Source organism: Corapipo altera, unplaced genomic scaffold (assembly GCF_003945725.1).
Source record: "Corapipo altera isolate COAL_440 unplaced genomic scaffold, ASM394572v1 46, whole genome shotgun sequence".
In the NCBI taxonomy this organism is placed as follows: Eukaryota; Metazoa; Chordata; class Aves; order Passeriformes; family Pipridae; genus Corapipo; species Corapipo altera.
Window position 1 is genome coordinate 14337772 of NW_020884883.1, and position 20141 is coordinate 14357912.

At 49.4% G+C, this 20141-nt stretch overlaps 2 protein-coding genes across 3 annotated transcripts in view; one reads left to right on the forward strand and one right to left on the reverse strand.

Moving 5' to 3' along the window:
- The first annotated feature begins 991 nt into the window (after positions 1 to 991).
- GDF7 (growth differentiation factor 7) lies at positions 992 to 10156 on the forward strand. Its single transcript, XM_027641166.1, has 2 exons — positions 992 to 1322; positions 3759 to 10156. Exons 1-2 carry the CDS (start codon positions 992 to 994, stop codon positions 4679 to 4681), a joined length of 1254 nt encoding a protein of 417 aa, XP_027496967.1. The 3' UTR covers positions 4682 to 10156.
- Positions 10157 to 16740: 6584 nt separating this feature from the next.
- The window catches only part of LDAH (lipid droplet associated hydrolase), a 114880-nt gene continuing 111479 nt past the window's right edge, over positions 16741 to 20141 (reverse strand). For both annotated transcript variants that reach the window (XM_027641044.1, XM_027641043.1), the window contains exon 7: positions 16741 to 19918. In XM_027641044.1, the coding sequence (XP_027496845.1) occupies positions 19727 to 19918 (192 nt within the window). In that variant the 3' untranslated portion in view covers positions 16741 to 19726. The remainder of the gene's footprint in view (positions 19919 to 20141) is intronic.

Consider the following 20141-nt stretch of genomic DNA (forward strand, 5'->3'; position numbering starts at 1 on the left):
TTTACCAAGGAAACCCTCCGTGCGAGGGAAAACATCAGCCCGCAGCCCGGCCGGGGCTTTGTTTTGCTCCGGTGTCGGGCTCCCCAGGCGGAATTGCCGGGGCCGATGGAGGTGCGGGGCAGCCCGGGACAGTCGCTCCGGCTCCCTCGACGCTCCCGGCCCGGCCCCGCAGCCAGCATCAACCCCGCAGGCCAGTCTGGGGGTGGGAAGTCAGCCCGAAATGTGGGGTGACGGTTCCTCAGTCCGAAACAGAGCCGGGGTCTGCCCCACGTCCAGTGTGGGACCGGGACCCCCGCCCCAGTACGGGGTGGCGGGTGACCCCCTCTAATACAGGGTCGCCTCCCATCCGCATCCCCCCTAATTAGGCTGGAGTGACGCCGCGTCACGGGGCTGTGGGACGCAGCTCTCCCCGACAAATGAGGGGTAGGGGTGCCCCCACGGGGGGCGCAGGTGCCTCCCACTAGACGGGGCTGGAGCCTGCGGGGGTCTCACCTGCCCGGGAAGGCGAGGAGGGGACCGGGGAGGGAGTGTCCGGGGTGGGGTCTCACCTGCAGACGGAGGCGGAGCGTGGACGGGGTTTCTCTCACCTGCCGGGGGAGGCAGAGCGGTGTCCGAGGGGACGGTCCGGGGGTTCCCACCTGCAGGTAGAGGCGGGGCGGGGTTGGGAGGGAGCCGGGGGTGTCCCACCTGCCAGGGAAGGCGGGGCGGCATCCAGGAGGGTGTCCGGGGGGTCCCGTCTGCCGGGGGAGGAGGGGCGGGATCCAGGGAGGTGTCCGAGGGGGTCCCACCTGCCGGGGGAGGCGGGGCGGGTTCCGGGGCGCGGGCGGTGCTCGGGCGGGGAGGGGCGAGCGGCCGGCAGGGGGAGCCCCGGCGGCGGCGGGCGAACGAGGAGCGGCGGCGGCGGCGGCGACGGCGGCGGCGAAGACGATGTTCAAAAGCGGGCGGGGAGCGGCGGCGGCAGCAGCTCCGCGCCGAGCCCCGGGCCGCCGCCATGCGCCTCCGCGCCGCCGCCGCCGCCCTCTGCCTCTGCCTGCTGGGCGCCTGCCGCCTCCGCCGCGGGCTGGAGGCCGCCGCCGTGCGCGGCCCGTCGGCGGCCGCTCCCCAGCGACCCTCGGCAGCCGCGCCTTCCTCCGCCTCCTCCTCCTCCGCCGCCGCCGCCGCCTCCCCCTTCTCCTCCCCGCCGCGGAGGGACGGGGCTCTCCGCAACGGCACGGTGGTGCCGCACCACTACATGGTGGCCCTGTACCAGCGCCTGGCCGCCCGCCGCGGCCCCGGCGGCCGCGCCGACACCGTCACGGGCTTCGCGGAGCGGGCGCGCAGCGGTGAGTGCGGGGAGCGCGTCCCCCCGGGACCCCGCCGTCGGGAATGCTTGGGCTTGGGGACGGGCTTTAGGATGAGGATGGGGTTTGGGAACGGAGACGGGGCTGTGCGTGGATGCGAGGATCGGGCTCCTGCGTGGGAGCAGGGATGGACGCGGGGTTGCGCATCACTTTGAGCGTGAGTTTGGGGACGTGGTGGCAACGCGGAGCGGGAGCTCGCGCGTTGGTCCAAACGCGAGGCTGTGCCTGGGATGGGGTTGTGCGTTGGTTGGGGAACGAAGTTTTGCGTTGGTTTGAGCACGGGGTGGTTGCAGGGGCTGGGGGTAGCTCACGGGATAGAGCTTCGCGGGATAGGGGCTGCGCCTCCCGGTTGTTTAACGGGAATGGAGCCGTGCGCGAGACCGAGCGTGGGAATGGGGACGAGAACAGCGCTGGGAGTGGGGTTGTGCGTGAGCGTAGGGGTGAGGCGACGATAGTGACAGCAAAGGGTTTGTGTCTGGAGCTGGAAAAAGGGATTGCCGATGGAGATGAGCGTGAGGTCGGGGGTGGCGATGGGGTTGCGCGGTCAAAGATGACGCTCGGGGCTGGGGCTGGGGTTGGGGACGGGGTGCGAGGTGCAGCCGGCCGGGCCGGGCCGGGCTGCCGGCGGCTCTCGGAACCTCTCGCCACCTGATGCGGGGCCGGCGGCTGCGGCGCAGTTTTGAGGCAGCTTCTCTGGGCGGCATCCCCGAGACCGGGAGCGAGAAGACCCGACAGAGCCTTTGCAGCCCGAAAAGCTCCGCAAGACCTCGCGACGGGCCGGGCGAGGCTGGGGAGGGAGCGCAGCCGCGGTGCTCCGGGGAGCGCTCCAGAGCGGCTCCCGCCGACCCGCCGACTGAGCTCGGCATCGCGCTCCCCCTTCTCCCTCTTCCTCCTCTTTTGCCCTCTTCATATCCGCGGATCTAATGATGATAACACGTAAACGCATTTAACGATATATTTTTAACGCATGCATCGCGCACTGCCGCCGAAGTTCGCTCGGCTAGGGAAAAAAAAATAATAAATTTCCGATCGAATAAAATTAAAAGACAAACTGAAAAGCAGCCCCCAGCCTCCCCGCGGTGCCTATTGCCGGCTGCCCCGGGGTGGGAGAGCGGCGGCTGGTGGTGTGGAGCCCCCCAAGCCCCATCCTCACACCCAGAACGGATCGTATCCTACCGGCAGCCTTTGAGGGGAAGGGGTGCTAAAAGCTGATGGGGCAAGGTCAGGGGAGCGAGGTGGGACGCGGGGAAGATGATCCGTGGGAGGGTGGGCAGTGCCCGGCTTGGGAGAGCCGGGGGAAAACTGCGCATAGGTCCTGGGAAGTTTCAGAGCAAAACGAAACCAGATGAACTCTTCAAAGGAATCTCCTTATCTGCTCTTATCTGCTCCTCATAGGAACGTTAGATCTGCTTTTAAAATAATAATTATAATAATGACTATAATGAATAATAATAATAAGGATAATAATAACAATAATAGTAGCAGCAGCAGCAGATGACAGGGAGAAGATTGTTTCCCCCCCTGGCGGGTGTGCAGACTGCACCCAGCGGCGCTGCCGGCGCGGGGCGGGGGCTGCGGTGTGGGGATGTCGGGCAGAGGGCTCTGCCGGCAGCGGGTCAAGAGGCTCGGGCACAGCAGCGAGTTTTGCAGCATGGTCAGGTCACGTTTCTCGTTAACGAGGGAGAAAATAAAAAAACAACCCTCGCAGAAGTCATTCATGTCTTCTCCCTAATGTCATCTCCTTTGGTTTTTTTTTTTTTTTTTTTTTTTTTTTTAATTCACATTGAGTATATTTAATCAGTGTCAGAAACTGCACAAGTCTGTGTTTGGGCTTTGGATCCACCAAAAATAGTGACAAAGTGAAGCTGGGCTTGCTTTCAGCCTCTAGTGGTGCCTCTATCAGACGTGTGTCTGCGAGGGGAAAATGGAATTTTTCACAGCTTTTTACTTGGAATGGATGGGGCTGTGTGTGTGTGTATGACACTTAGGGCAGAAGAAATTGGTGACCACCTCCTGACTGGGGATGGGACTGCGGCACAGGTTCAGATGGGGCTTCCATGCCAAAACAGAGTAGTGATGCAACTGGGGTCAGTGGAACACCTATGAGGAGGCAGAGAAGCCTCCTTGGGACATGGGGAAGAGTGCTGATGAGAACCCACTTGATTCAATTGATGCCTCTCTCCCTCTGTACTTTCTCCTTGTTAGTTTTTGGTGCCTCCAGCCAGAGTGATGCTCCTGGATGCGGGACACACAGACTGTGTCCTGCTGGGATGCTCAGCGAGCCTTGCTGCACGGCAAGATCTTTCCTGTTAGTTCTGTGTCTCTTGCACCTCCATAATGAGAGCTTGGCTTCAGCTTGCTGGGATTTTCATTTTTTTTTTCCTTTTTTTTTTTCCCCTTCTGTGTTATCTCTTCCAGATGCCTCCCTATCCGCCTCCGAGCAGCGATACCTCTTCGACATCTCCAGCCTGCCTGAGGCAGAGGAGGTGACGGGCGCAGAGCTGCGGATCCTGCGTGCCCTCCCTGAAAACCGGAGCTTGGCCCTGTCCCCCGAAGGCACCTTCCACCACCTCCTCCTTTCCACCTGCCCAAGCCAGGATGGTCAGGAGCCCCAGCTGCTGGACTCCAGGGCTGCAGACATTTTGGACGCAGGCTCCTCCAGATGGGAGGTTTTTGATGTCTGGGAAGCCTTACGAGATCGGAGGGAGAGAGCTCTCTCGGGCAAGCTGCTGTGCTTCCTGCTGAGGATCGTCTCTGATCAGTCGGGGCAGCTCCTGCCCCCCCGACAACTGGGGTTCAACAAACCCCAGCCCCAGCCCCACGAGCGAGCCCTGCTCGTGGCCTTCTCCCGCACCCAGAGGAAGGAGAATCTCTTCAAGGAGATCCGGGATAAGATCAAGGCCCTGGGCAGCCCCCCATTCCTGGAGCCCCCTGATCCTGACCAGGAGGTGTATCCCAAGCGGAGGAAGAGAAGGACCACAATTGCTGCCCGGTCTGGGGGCAGAGGCCATGGGAAGAAGGCGAAGACCCGCTGCAGCAGGAAGCCCCTGCACGTGAACTTCAAGGAGCTGGGCTGGGATGACTGGATAATCGCCCCCCTGGATTACGAGGCGTATCACTGTGAGGGGGTCTGCGACTTCCCCCTGCGCTCCCACCTGGAGCCCACCAACCATGCCATTATTCAGACCCTGATGAACTCCATGGACCCGGAGTCCACCCCCCCGAGCTGCTGTGTACCCTCCAAGCTCAGCCCCATCAGCATCCTCTACATAGACTCTGGGAACAATGTGGTTTACAAACAGTACGAGGACATGGTCGTGGAGACGTGTGGCTGCAGGTAGCAATTTCTGCAGCTCTCCTCCTCCCCACCCCTCCCTGCCCTGCCCAGCAGCCCTGCCCCATTTTATATATATAAATATAGATATATATATATAAAAAAAATATATATATACACATACACATTTTGGTGTGTGCCTTTCCAAAAGCCAAGCTCAGAGCAGGTGTCCCTTGCCTTCCCTGGGCCACCCTGGCCATGAACCCCCCTGAGGCTGTGAGGCTGATGCCATCTCTGTGCCTTGCCTGCTTCCCGCGGGAAGGGGGGGCGGTACACAGACTGTCAGAGCCCCCAGGAAATACCTGTTCTGGCTCTGAGCTCTGCCTGCTAGGCTTGGTTTTCCCAGGTGGAACTGACACTTTCCTTCCCAAAGGGTTTGGAAAATGTCTGGCCAAAATTGTCTCGGTGAGAATGATGACCTGGGGTTGGGGGGCAGACAGAGTGGTGGCTGCGGGAGATGTCAGCATCACCTTCTGGCTGGGGCAGTGGGATGGAGGTGAGATGGGAATGCTCATTTATTTGAGTTAAAGGAGTTTTTCTGTCTGCCTTCAAATCACCACCCCAGGTTTTCTGGTGGAAAAACGAGGGATCCCTGGGGGAACTCAGGGGGTGGAGAACCTGTGGCTGCTGGGGGTTGAAATCATTTGGTCCAGGCCTGCTTGTAGTGGGGAGAGATTTGTGAGTCTGCTGGTGGGACCGGAAAGAAGGTCCTTGTAACTGGAGGCTAAAGCAATAGTCAGGTCTGAAGTAGAGCTCGTGCTGTCAAAAATATGGGAATGGTCCTGGGAGGTGTTAGCTGGGGATACCCTGGCTCCATGTAGTCCTAAGTGCTAGCCCTGTTGTTGATGTCCTGCAGGGGGTATTGCCTGGTGGGTCCCCTCCCTTTCCTGCACAAAACCCCATTTCCAAGGCATACTGGGAACCCGGCATCAGGCCCACAAGTCACAGATGTCCTCAGCGTGTCTGGAGAGAAACAAAGGTCCTGAGTTCCCCAGGGAAGAGCCATTTTGCTCGGGTTCTTCTTTTTCCAAATAATCTCTATAAAAGCACTAAGCTCCACCCTATCTCCCTTTGGCATTGATTTCCCAGTGAGCTCCATCCCTCCCTGGAGCGCTGGCCTCCCCCTGCTCCATTAAGGGAGCCCGGATCCGCCAGGAACAGACCTTTCTCATGCTGTGGGCTGAATGTCACCCTTGGGGACTGCTACATAAAATGGGGTGCTTTGACCCGTGCTGAAAGGGCTGCAGGATTTTAGTAACTCAGGAGCTGAGTATAAATTATGCCTTTAAATCAGAGAAACCTCGCACCCATGACAGGGTGTGTTTTGGATGCTGGAAAGTGTTTCTGCTGCACCTCAGTGGCTTTTAGTACCACACTCCAACTTCATGGCTGAGTTGGCATAGTCCACAGATGTATTTGCACAGACTTTGTGTTTGATGGTTTGTTTTTTTACTGGTGGTCAGAGTGTTGGTGCGTAAACATCAGTGCTTATTAGTGACAGTAGTTTGCTTTTGGAGGAGATAAATCCCTGCTGGAAAACATGGCATTTTCCCTATATAAAATGAGTTGTCCTCCATGGCAGGGGTGTTCTTCTGGGAGGGCTGAGCCTAGCTGGGGCAGAAAGGGGGTCACCTCAAAGAACTCTATTGAGATCCAAATGATTTCAAGGATCAGAAAAGCCTTGGTGAGGTCCAACAGCCGCTTCCCCACAAGAAAATAGTGCATCAGCAGGGAGTAAATTGTGCACACTGATAATGGTGATAGATCCACTGGACTAACACCCCCCAGCTTCCCTCTATCCTCATCCATAGAGGCTTGCTCTGCATCCTCAGGCTGTGGCTGGTGGCAACTCAGGAGAGCAAATGTGGTACCCGTAAATCTCGTGTAACCCCCTTGACTCCCTTGGAGCTCCTCTGACTTTACATCCATGTAACCAAGAGGAAACCCCATCTCCCTACCTCAGCATAAATGTAAATATATTAATGATGTAACTGTCCCCAGGGCGATGCTCAGAGATGGAGGTTGGTAGGGAAGAATCAGGTCCATGCAGGTGGGTTTTCTCCTTGCCGGATGGGGAGGCTGAGGTGCAACTAGTGGGTGAGGAGGGGTCGTAAGGAGAGATGGTGTCTTTCCTCTGCCCTTTGGCTTTAGCACAGATGTTTTGGGAAGGAGAATGGCACAGCAGTGCCCGAGTTGCTTGCTCTGGAAACACCACACCATTTATAAAATAACCAAGCTTTTGAAGTGCCTAATTTTTCAATTGTCATGGGTTGTTTGATAGCTTTTCTCACTGCTGAGACAATATTTTTTAACGTTTTTGTTTTTTTTGCCCCCTCCCCTTCCTCCAAATATTTGTGGTGGAGGTTTGTGGGCAGTTCAAATCCAGGCAAGATATATATAGCTCCTGGCAGCCCCTGCTGGCTGGTGGCTCTTGTTAGCCTCAACCAAAAGGTTGGCTCGAGACCTGCTCCTGTGGAACCGAGTCCAAGGGGGTGTTAATACCAGTGACCTTCAGTTCTTGTGGCTTTTGTTCAGCCACATCTGCAGGGAACAGACAGATGTCACGCACCTCAGGCCTGGAGATGGCTGACGGGGAGCAGGGCGATGGGTTGGGTCTTGCAGTGCTTCACCTCGACCCCAGTGCTGTGTACTGTGCGCTGTGCTCTGCTGAGGCTCTGTCCTGAGCCCCACCATGGCTTTGCTGGTCCTGGGGGGAAAAGCAGTGGCTCAGTCACTGCAGTTTTGTAGCGTGGATCACTACAGTAAATGAAAGGATTTGGTGAGAGTGCAGAGGCCGCTGCTGGCAGTGATGCCATCCGTGGTTTTGCCCATGTGGGAATCAGTCCTGGCTCTCCTGGCTGCAAGTACCTCTTCCAGAATGGGCATGTTTGGTGGGACAGCACACTTCAGCCCCCTGAGGTGAGCCCAGCAGCAGTGGGGCCCTTTGTGCTCGCACTGGTGACACTGCTGTGCCAGCTGCTCTTTTAAAGGAGCACCTGTTCCTTTCCTGGGCAGACAACCTCTGGAGGACAACAGGAGGGAAAAGGATGGAGTCAGATCCTCTTTCTGTTTGCCCCACGAGATGGAAGGCAGCCAAGGGCTGCTCCAAGATGATGTGTATGGGTGGGGCAAGGCTGGAGGGGAGCAGGGCTGGGGCTCTTGGTGGGTAACTGTGTTGCTCCCCCTGGGAAAGTGTATCAGCCGCAGTGCTCAGCTGTTGCATTGCTTATTGCTCCCAGAGGAGTGTTTCCACAGCAAAAGCACCACTTCTCCCTTTATGGATCCCTGCATGCCAGCTGTAAGGGCTGCCTCTCCATCCCCAGGTATATTTGGAGATTGCACCCAAACACTGGAATGAGGCTTGGGCAACAACCATCAGAACCATTGCAAATGTTTAGAGGTTTAGATTAGATATTAGGAAAAAAAATTTCATGGAAGGGGTTGTAAAGCATTGGAACAGACTGCCCAGGGAGGTAGCAGAGTTGCCATCCCTTGAAGTGTTCAAAAAATGCGTGGATAAGGCACTTGAGGAGACAGTTTCATGGTGAACGTGGTGGTCGTGAGGGGCTGACAGTAGGACTTGATGGTCTTTTCCAGTCTTAATGACTCTATGACTCTAAATGGAAGTGGTGGGTGTGAAAGCCTTTTCCAGACAGGGAGATTCTCTCAGCTGAGTTGTTGCAGCCCTGCCATGTTGGGGAGCAACACAGGGACATGTCAGCAAAGGGCACGAAGCAGTAAATCCTGCCTGTGGAGGCAGGTAAGTGGGGCACTGGCTGCAGGAGGTGGCAGCCCAGCCCAGCCCTCGTCTCTGAAGCTGGTCCTCAGCTGAGCATCACCCTCTAATGCCATAGAAATGGTCCAGGAAAAATGTATTTCTGATCAGTTGCCTCTTGCCTGAGCTGATTTTTGGCCACATGTAAACTTTATGAGACTAGAGGTTGAACATGGACAAATATGAATTCAGTAGGCTCAGAGTGATTTTAATGGATAATTATAGGTTCTTATTCTGCAGTATTTATACAACTTTTCCAGTTAAAAAAACCTCCCAGTTTCCATGCAGTGTATATTCTCCTGGAGGATTTGTTTGACCTTGAGCACCATTTTTATCTGCAGGATATAATTACAGTGAAACTAGAAATATTAAGCATTTGAAAAAGACTATGCATCTATGCTTAACTGGCTCCTTCCCCTCAGACACATGAATGTAATCGTGCAGGAGCAGGGAAACATGGACCAATCTCATTTAACTTGGAAGCACTGGGGCTGTGATTCAGGGAAGCACACCTGGTTGGGACAGGACTGGTGTGTGTGCCTTGAGCTCTGTAAAACCAAAGCCTGTGCTTAAGCCATTGCCTGCGCTATGTCCTGAAACTCCCTGTCCAATGGAGCTCCATAGCAGGAATAGTCAAAAGCAAAATGGCTTTATGCCTAGTTTAACTGCCTAGTGACCAGGGGTGCTTCTGGCCTAGAAATAATTCCCCAAAATCACAGATTTCATCCTTTTTTCTTCTAAGGAATAATTAATTTTTAATTCTCTTAAAATAGGACTTTTGTCTAACCACACACACCATTTTTTTTAAACGTATTTCAAATCCAATGATAGAAGGGAAATTACTATCCTCTGGAAGAGAGAAGGGTGTTCATAGGGAAAAGGGCTTGATTCAGGCTTCTAGCATCTTCTTCCTGGCATAGTTGTGTTGATTCTGGTCAGCACTGGCAGACAGAGCCACGTTTTCTTTGCCTGTTGGCTGATGCTTGGCATCATAAGGAAAAGACTGCAAAGGTATTAAAAGTGAAGCCCAAGACTTGAGCCCTCTGCTCAAGTTCGAGTGCCAGTGACTCCTGGGTGTTTTTGCACCATGTGGGTTTTAACTCAGGTTGTGGTTACACAGCTGTCACTGGGTGATGCTGCATTGATTTATCGGTCACACTCCTGTTGCAAAACAAGCAGCTCCTTTTACAGTTTTAAGCCTTATCCCACAAACCCAAAAGTGGTATTTAGGGACAGTCACCTGTGCTGGCCCCCACGTAACAGCAGGCACATGCTCTGCTGTTGGCAGCACTGCCTCTCCAGGGAGAAACAGAGAGGCTGGGGCATCACTTAGGACCCCTGGGGGATGTGGGTCCCAGGGGGCCACAGCAGGGCAAATGGAGCAGAGCACCTTGGAGTGCTGATGGGATGCCACAGCTTTGCTCTCCAGACTTAACAGGAGTTTTGCCATGAGCTCTGGCTTTTTGTACTTGTCTTGATAGCAGCATTTGCAGTTACATCAAAACCCCTATGACCTATGTTAATGTGACGGATACATCATAAATACCAATCCAGCTCATACTCTTGTTGGAACAAACCTGGTGGGAAATGTCAAGGTTTCCTGCCAAGCATGTAGCAAGCTCTGAAATCCAAGTGCCTTCTCTTTTGTCTGTGCTGGAGCAGCAGGGCCATGTGCCAGGGAGAAAAAAACCTAAGTGGGGCAACGGCAATGAGTCACTCAAAATGGGGCGGTACCACTGGGTTTGAAAGATGGTCAGACTGAAAGGCTGTCAGATGAACCTTGGCTGGATGGTCCCACCACATTGTCCCCTGTCCTGTGTGCAACTGCAGTTATGGTGTGAATTCTTCTCTCTTCACATCACACTCTGGGAGGTGAGTGGGTGGGAAAACCTGTGTGGACAAAACCAAGCACTGGTCTCTGAGAGCAGTGTGGTTCTTCTTTTAAGTCACCATGACCAGCAGATGGAGAGACTACATGTGTCTCACTGGAATCAGAACAGCTTCTGTAGCATCAGGGATCCCTTTATGGCTATGTGGGGCCTGAATGGAGATGCTGAGTGGTAGGAGCAGAGTATAGCAGTATGCTCACTGTGGGAGTGCATCCTCCCTGAAAACACAACACGGAGAGGAGTTGGGGGCTAAACTGTTCATGGATGGGTTGTTCGTGATGGTCAGGAGCCTGTGACCTTGTGGTGGGAGAGTTTTATCTTTGAATTAATGACTGGTAAAAGAGCAAGGTGTTCCACCAGGCTGGTGTGAGTGACACCTTTCAATTTTGTCATAAACTGGTTTATGTCTTCCAAGGTAAAACGAGCTGCATTCAGCTTTTTGAAGCTCTTTATTCCTAGTACAGAGTGTTGTGAGATACATAGAGGTGCAAAGATGTCTCTGAAAATCACTTTTACCCTATCAGTCAGTGTTCTGGGCCTTTGAAAAATGACCAAAATTTGGAACTCCTGCTGGTGTAACCCACTGACCAAGGAGCCAGAGCCCACTCTACATCTGAAAGGATATTTTACATCCTTGCACCTCAAGACACAAGTAGCCCAGGTGGCTGCTTTTCCTTTTCCTGGCAGCAGTACCCAAACAGCCCCTGAATTTTCCATGTTGGAGAGGAGCCTGATGTCAGTGGTGGTGGAAAGGAGCACATGGGCAGGCTGGCAGACGCACTGTGTTTAACTCTGGCTGAATGGACTAGGGTAGGAAACTCGGGCAGCAGAGCATTTTCATGGAGCTGGTATTGAAACATCTTAAACCAAAACTTGATTCATTCCCAGAAATGGCTGAAAACAAAACCTGCCCATTTTCAGTGGTTTTTCAGCAGGTTTTGCTCTTCTTTTTTCTGTCACCACCACTTAATAGTGCATTCATACATTTTGTAAGCTCGTTTTTCTGCTTTGGTACTGGTGTTCATGCTTTGGGTTTTCAGGATGGGGAGTGCAGACTTGCTGTGGTGTTTGGTGAGGGTAGGATGGGGAGGAAGGGAAGACTGAGCCTTAGCAGCAGGAGGACGGGGGTCAGTCTGTGCCCTCAATTAGGGGACAGTGAGAGGATGGGTCTGGCAGGGTTGAAAACGGTGGGAGGAGGGGACTTGCTCATGATGGGTCCCACACTCATGTGCTTTGCTGATGGAACATGGGAGAGTTTGGGTCTCCCCTCCCCTGCTCTTTGCCACAGTGTCAACCTATGCTGGTGCCACTCTGGTCTCCATCATCAGGAATGAGACACAGAGACTGGACCAAGCCTGGCCTCCCTGGAAGCTGTGGCATCCAGTTGGTCCCAGGTTTTGGGGAGATGGTAATGTTCCCTGTGGTGTTTCATGAATTTCCTCCATTGTGCCTTGGTGGAGAGAGAGGAGGGGAGCAGTAGGGGAAAAACAAGAGGCAAATGTTGGGGCTGCTTTGGTCCCAAGCTGGTCATCCTAGGGAGCTGTGTGCCAGCTATGTGCTGGGAACTGCTGAGCACCAAGGGGCTCACAGAAGCTCAGCCATTAGTAGCAGAGTATGAAACAGCATCCACAGGCCAGGAAAAGGGATGGTCAGACATGGAGGGGCTGGGCTGTAGTCCTTGAAGAGGTGCTGGAGTTAAGTGGGTGTGTAGGTGGTCATTGGCTGGGGATGAGCCACTTTGTAGGGGCAGCTCATCCCCTCCTTGCTCAAGGAGGGGAAGGATCATTCTGGTTGCATTCATCCCACATGCTGTGAGTAATGAAGCTTTTAAAGAAGAGTCTGAGTTCCTGAGGTGTCAAACATCCAGTACTCGCACGTACTTCAGACGAAGCCACGTTTGTGCAGTGCCTTTGCAGATCAAGCTCTGACAGCCTGAGGAGCAGCTGGGGGCTGTGCCCAGCTGGAGTCACCAGCTCCGTCTTGCACTGTGGCTCTCCACTGGGAAAGCTGGTGGAGATGCTGCTCACAAGAACTGGGCATATGTCTGTGCAGGACAGACCTGCTCTGCTCCTGGTCCTCCCTGTTTTGGATGCAGCAGGAGCAATGTTGATCCAGTTTGCTCAGTCCCTCCATATCCCATCACCATGTGCTCTTTTTCTCAAGCCAAGTCAACACTATCTGGAGTTCCTTTGACAAAACGAGCCTCTCTGCTGGTCAGTCATGGTTTTATTTATATGTTCTTTTCTTTGATTAGAAAGGAAAATATCAAAAAATGAAAAAGGACTCGAGTTTCCAATAGCTGTATCTCTAGTAGTTATGAATTTTGAAGCAATACTCATATCCCTGTGTGTGCCTCTGAACTATCCATTTATTTGGTCAGCTTTTTCAGGTCTGAGTGTGTGAAATATCTCTAAAGAAGATAGCTCTGTACGTGATGGTGTAAATGCATTGTTTGTATGTATCTAAAGTTTAAATAGATTGTACATATGGGATTGTAAATGAACTGTAAACAGCAATCTATATTTTCTTGAATATATTATATAGCAGTATATATTTGTTAAATAAGTATTCTTGTATACTCTTCAATAACCTTTTTAATATTTTGTACAGATAAGTTTATTAAATATTTTATTGATAAATAGACCTCTGCAAGATTGTTCTTTTCTTTTGAAGACTTGTGCCTGTGTCCTGAAACCAGATACCAGAACAGCCTTCGTAAGTCGTCTTTACTCCCTGGTCTACCTAAGGTGTTAAAACCAAAAATGAAATACCCATTCATTTTAAACTGTCTTCCTGTGCAGCCACAGTTATTTTCCAATAAATAAACTCACAGCACAGTGAGTGTTTGTGATGGATTTATCATCAAAATGTACATCCCTTTCTTCCTTGTGTTCATGAATTCAGTTCAACTGCCTTGATCGCCGTGGGTCTGGTAGTTTCCTGTTAGGTATCACTGGTACATGATACATCACTTGATGTACCTGAGAGATTAGGCTGCTAATTACCATGGCAGAAAATGCTTCATCAAAGTTTGCTTTTCATTGAATATTGGTTTTTATTAGTCCATTATTCCTGTTTTCAAAGTATTTTTTTAATAGCTTTGTAAAGCATCCTGTGACATGAAATCCTTTTGCATTTGTAGTAGCTGAACTTCAAAAGTTCTCTGCTTTTATCCAGAAAGCAGGGAATCTGCAAGATGAGTTTAATCCATCACATTAGATAAGTGTGTCATGCACGTTGAGAAATGAGCTGTCACATAGTGACATGGCCTTTTTCTCACCTCCTTTCACTGGGACATTGCAGTGGCAAACCCAGAAGTTTGAGGGAGAGTTGCTTTAGCACATTTTCCTGCAGTGGACATACCAAAATGCCTTGGAGATCCCTATGCACACGATACTGAGAAGGTGCGGGTGTGGAGCAAGGCACATTTGGAAGAATGAAAGAAGTCTTCAAGGCATCAGATTATGTGTTTTAGACATAGCAGAGCCAACCTCAGCTTTCAAGACCCAGGAGAAACACGTGGAGAACTGAAAAGAGACATTTGCCTGAAGGACTTTAATTCTTACAAGACTGATATTTTCTAGGCTGTCCCTTCCTCTTAAGCACACCCACAAACATATGGCTCAGTTGGGGTGAGGCATGGTCATTTTTATTCCCAGTGGCATGTGGAATGACAGACCATGCATGAGTCAATTTTTAGGCAGTTTTCTGCATCCTCACATGCCCATTTATGGTCCCACTGGCTGAGGGGATCTTTCAGTACAAGTTCTCCAGTAGGCATGCAGAGGGAAGCAGGATGGCATTTGCCTCCATGTGCCCCTGTCCACTCTATGAGCAGTTTTACAGGAATGTGTTATCTTAACAAGTTATTTTCAACAGAACATTGAGGGATGAGAGCAAATGGTTATTCACAGACCTTCCACCATGTCTTCACTGAAACCAGTGGGAGTGGTGGGTTTGCCTTCAGTGGAAACAGGTTTTTAGTCCACAGCACTTCAGACTACTCATGATTGACAACATAAACTAGTCAGTTTATATCTGAAGAGAAATCAAAGGCACAGCAAAGACAGGGGAGATGTTCAAGGTCACAAAAGGGTACAGTGGAAGAAAATGCAGACCATTGTTAAAACAGGACATGGCTTGACTTGGACACCTGGTGACTTTAACCCTAAAGCAAATGCCTAAGTCCCTCAGGTAGTAAAAAAATTAGTCGGTGCCTTCCAGGACCTCAAGAGAGAGATCTGGTACCCCCTGCATTTGGATATCTAAGTTAGACCAGACAGGGAATTTAGACATCCATTTTGGGAGCACTGCTTTATGAACTGCCAAGCTCAATTTTGCTTGGAGCACCAGTTTTCCTCTTAGCAACTAATCCAAAGCCCAGTGAAACTTGTTTAAATGTCTGTAATAACCTCTGTAGGTTTTGGACCAGGCTTACCTGAGGCCTCTCATGTACCATCCCACACTGTTGTCCACAACACAGCCCAATCCAGAGGTGCTTGGGGAGATCGCTGGGACATGTGCTGGTGTGAGGCTCAAGTGCAGTCCCGAAGTATTCTAATAGGAGAACTTCATCTTATTTTCAATAACCGATACTAGGCAGGCATGTTTTCACTGCTATGAAAACAAATCCGTAGGAATCCATCTGCACTGGACTGTCCTATTTTGGTGCAAACTAGTAAAGATACGAGGACAAAAGGAAACTCATGTCTTGCACATAGTATTTTTGTACTGAAGCAATTTGTTCATGTCATGGCCCCTCTGTTGCCTGAGTCTCAGTCAATCAATCACTTGGGTCGACCTAAGCCTATGTGCAATCCTGTTGACTTTATTGAGGCAGTACTGGGGCTGGATCACACTGGATGATTAACATCCTGTGAGTTTATTTTGTGGGTGAGAATACATGTTATTTCCTAATAAACACAGATGAGTTGCAGTACCCCCTGCATGATGAGAGCAGATGATGTTAGCAATTCAAAGCATTTATATTCTGTAAATGGCATTCCTGTATCCTGCAAGTTAGATTGGAATAGCTGAATCCTTATCAAATTGTAAAGGTGCCTGTCAGGGAAAAGGAGTAACCGAGTCCTGACACTGGGAAAGCCTAATTTTTTCCAATTCCAAGCCACCTCACCTTCATGGATTTGTCCCAATGCATGAAGCACAGTGTATTTCAGAGCTTGGGGGCTTTGAGGTGAGTTTGTTGAAGATGTTCACGAACTGAGAGGTCTGGGGGCACCCCCCACTGCCTCTTTCAGTGTGAATTGCATTAAACAGGATGGCAAAAGATCTCCTTCAAGTGTCTTGACTGGCAAACCCTGCAGTCAGGTATGGTCAGTCAGATGTTTTAAACAAAATCCTGTGTTTTATCAGCTGCTGCAAACTACTTTCCACAACACAGCTATTTTCCTGCAAGCACGTTCCTGCAACAGGCAAGACCTAGGCCACTGACTGTCAGCTTAAGCACTCTGAAACAGTTTTTAATCAAACCTCTCCCTGCTGTCCCATCTGAGCACACATGAGCCTGTTCCATAAGTTCTGCATGATGCTACTGAGAGCTGTGCTTGCTCCTGGCAGCTGCCTTGTGCTGTTACTGCTGTATCTGCTGATTGTACTCAACCCCCATCAGCTGTTCCAGAAATATATGCTGTTTTAATAGTTCCTGGTCACTCACAAACGCTCTCTGGATTCTTATTTTGTAAATGTGCCAGGAAAGAGAACATTTGCCTGTAAGTGAAGAGCCTTAGAAACTTATTGTAGTTGGGAGTCTGAGCATGACCTGTGACACAGAGTAAAACAAGTCTCTTGGGTCTTGTAAGTTTATCCAAACCCAGTAATAGTTTGAGTGACTTTATTAATGATAACACTGAACATCTTGTTTAAAGTCTTTGCTGGCAATTAGCTAGACCAAAGAAAGGGATGGGGAGTGGATGTACATATAAACCCATTTTCTGTAAAATAAATACATAAATGACCTCAACTGCAGAGAAGAGATTATCTGCTGTGGCTCATGTATGCAATCTGTCTCCATGAGTCAAGAATCTGGTGTTTAGCTTGGAGTCCAACTCCAAATTCTTCACCATAAACACTGGGCAAGCACTCATCCAGCTTCCTGAAGGAACAAACCTCACTGATCCATGCACTCTATAGCTCATTCAAAGCAGCAAACACAGAGCTGGAGGAAGCAAGGGGAAACACTGGTTGATTATTTTGGAGGGGTTCTGGATAAAAATGCTTAAGCGAGTCAGGTGCCTACCACCCACGGATTTTCTGTGCACTTGGCAGATGTCAGCATCGCATGTGAAATCTGGGGTTTGGAAAGTATTTTTGTAAATTTTGTATGCATGAAGTAATAGAGAGGGTGAACTAGGACTAAGCAAGTTATCAAAACAAAGAATCAAGTTACATTTTACCATAAATGTCTTTATTTTTGTTATTGGAGTTGTGTACTTTTAATAAAAGGTATCGATCTAGCAAAACACTTGCACATGAGTCAAAGTCATTGAACTAGCAAGGGTTACTTGTGTGGTGAGAATTAAGCACAGATGTGAAAGACAGAGATTAGGTGCTACAGCATACAGTCAATATACTTGTGATAGGTTTCTCAAGAACTCTTAAGTAGTCTAAAATAGGCAAGACCACACTGTGTTTTCATGGTAAGTTGGCACATTTGGACCACAAGCACTTTTGACACTCTTTGCCTGGGGTGACAGTGAACACCACAGGCTTCAGAGAAGACGGATTCTCATTGTGTGGGATCTGCTTCTCTTAGGAAATACAGCTGTGGAAACTAGACCCATGCGTTCTTGCAATGAATAGAGCAGCAAATTGTCAGATCTTAGCCTTACAGTAACAGCTCCTAAGAGGAAGGTAGCAATTGAATCAATATGGTTTTGATAATATTAGAGAAAATTCATTTAAGAAAATTGTAAGGCATTCTCCTGCAGTAGATCTGGTCATCATTGACCAGACCTAGTCCCAGATTAGGTCTTAATGCAGTCAGTAGGATTTATTATAATGGATTAACAATTGTATAAAAGGCATACACAAGTCAAGTACAAGTATTGCTAAATTAATTCCTCATACAAAGTATACGAATAATGCACTGTAAACAACTGCTTCTTGTAGGTGCTTCAGTTCCCAGGCTTTAATAGTTACTTATCATCTTTGGTTAATACAAGATTTCGTCTGGTCTCAGGAGATCCACTACAACAGCTGAACTTCCACCAAGTCCTTGCTCGATTCCTTGGTTCCATACATTTTGAAGAACATGTTTTGTTCAACCAGATCAATGTGTAAAACAAAACAACCAAGTGAACTGTAGTTTTTATGTTGCTGACATACAAACGCGCACATGTATATATATGTGTGTGTGTGTGTACATTTATATATCTCCACATATGTGAACGTGTCCCCTGGCTCTGTCCCAGGGAGCACCTTGGCCAACAGATGCATGGAGCATCTGCCCCAAGGCCATCAACAGGAATGATGCCAGCATCTGGGGGCTATTCAAACACACACAGACACAGACAACTATGGATTTCTAAAGTGAGAACAAGGATTATGACTGAAAATGGACCTGTAGAAAGAAGGAAAGTCCATGACTCTCCAATAAACAGAACTAGTTGCATGGGCACAGACCCTTCACTTTGAATCTGCCCAGTTCTTCCTCACGCTGCTGCAACTGTGGTCTCAACATTTCTGCCTCACTTATCTGTACCATTTCATCACGTGTCAGTGTAATCGGAAAATCCAGTGGCTAGTCCCAAAAGCCAAACCAGTTTCTGATACAAAGAAGGTCACTTAAATCCACTGTCAGTCTGCAGGTTTGAAAACTTGTCCAAAATATCCAGAAACTGAGCTCTATCACAGGTTGCTCTAAATATCAGTGAAAGGTTCAGGGGGGGTTTAGAGAGCAGTGTAAGGTGTGTGTATAATTGTGTAAGAAAAGTAAGTGACTAATTAATCTTTCTGCATCACCGAGAATATTCTCCAGAATCATTCTCACCAGTACCACATCAAAACTGTTAATAAATCATGTAAAGTAGATACCCAGTGCCTCATTTAAATTCATCTGTTTGCAAGGGCAGGATCTCCCCTGACTATACTCTGTAGTGTTTTGCTTATTTATAAATGTCTCTGTGAACTCTGCAGGGAGACTATTTCACAGGTTCATGGCTAGAAAGCTTTTCCTGATTACACTTGGCTCTGATCCCCTTACTTGCATTGTTTTCATTTCTAGCTGTTGCCTGTAACTTCTTCTGTTATCACAACTGGTAGGATGTTTTTTTCTTTTTTTTTTGCTATTTGTAAAGGAGAGGGATGAACAACTGTGAGGAACAGTGAACTTGTCAGCAATGTGCAAGGGTCTGGCTCTCAACATTAACATTTCATGTCATGTCACGGGTGCAGCCGTGGCACAGTAACAGATATTTTCTGATGGTGAATTTATCTAATTTGTGGCTTGGCAGAAAATTTCATACTTCAGTCTTTAGAGCAAAAACCTGAAATTTAGACATGCATTAAAACTGGTTTAATTCTTTAAAGCTGCTGAGCAAGCACTGTTCTCATGGACTTCATTAGGAGAGCTAAGCCACCTAGAAGTTGTTATACATGGATTCTGCAATCCATTTTAACCTTTTAATACTGGCACTTTTGATCAGTGTCCTTTCCAGTCTCTACAGTCAATTGAAAAATGAAACATTTGGCCACGTTCCAGACAAGAGCTCCTTATGTATTCCCTGGCTGAGCAGCCGCAGTTACCTTATGGCATTTTTAATACCCTGTGGAGTCCTGGGAGGCACCCTAAACCCCTTGTGAAAATAGGAGAAACTGCACATCTCCTCTACACATCTCCTTTGTACTCATCCTGAACTCAGCATGACCTTGGACTGACCACCAACACCATCTGACCCTGAGGAGACAATGTCAGGGTTGCCCAGGGGCCTTGGGCTGTTCTGCCTGTCATGCACTTGGTTTACATGGATGGATAAGACACACAGAGAGGGCCAGGTCTTTCACAGCATACCAGGATCCATTGTCAGAATCCTCCACATCCCTGACAGTTCTCCACCAGGTGAACGAGGTGGTATAACTCAGGTACAATTGTACCAGTGTTGTCTAGAGCCCTAGCAGACAATAAATATTCCACCTTTTGCCAAGTCCTGCAGAGTCCTGAAGACACAGGACAAAACTACACCCGCACCGAATCAATAAAACTATACTTTGGACCAGCCAGTTTCTCTTTAACTTCCTCTAAAATATCTCAATAGAAAACAAGCCATAATCTATAATAAACTGAAAAAAAATAGGACAGACTCTCTCACAAAAAAAATTACACGTTCACAAAATAATTACATCGTTTTCTTGTTAATCACTGAATCCATGCTTATAATTTGGTCAGATCATCCTGTAGCCAGTCTGTGATCATGGCAGCCATCTCCTTGCTGGCATCCAGCACAAAGGCGTGGCGGAGCCCCTTCTCACAAAGCCGAATGTCCCCATCTGGAAAATCCATTTTGATCTCATCGTAGTAGTGCTGTGGACACCAGCTGTCTCCAGTTCCATAGTAAAAAATCAGCTAGAAATCAAAGCATAGTAAATAATTAATTTGCAAAGTTTACTGGTGGAGCAACCAACAGATAATAAGTGATACTTCAAGTCCCAAGATATACCATGAGGGATAGCAAATTGGTAGTTCTTGGTTGCTTCCAAGTCTGCAGTTATAATGAAGACAATTAAATGCTCTATGACTCAGTTTTCTCATCTGTGAAACTGGAGAACATGGAACAGACTTAATTCTG

Excerpts from the sequence above, each read along its gene's own strand:
- GDF7 (XM_027641166.1), top strand. The coding sequence starts at position 992 with ATGCGCCTCCGCGCCGCCGCCGCCGCCCTCTGCCTCTGCCTGCTGGGC. Across the intron at positions 1,323-3,758 it reads CGCGGAGCGGGCGCGCAGCG|ATGCCTCCCTATCCGCCTCC; the intron begins GTGAGTGCGGGG and ends TATCTCTTCCAG.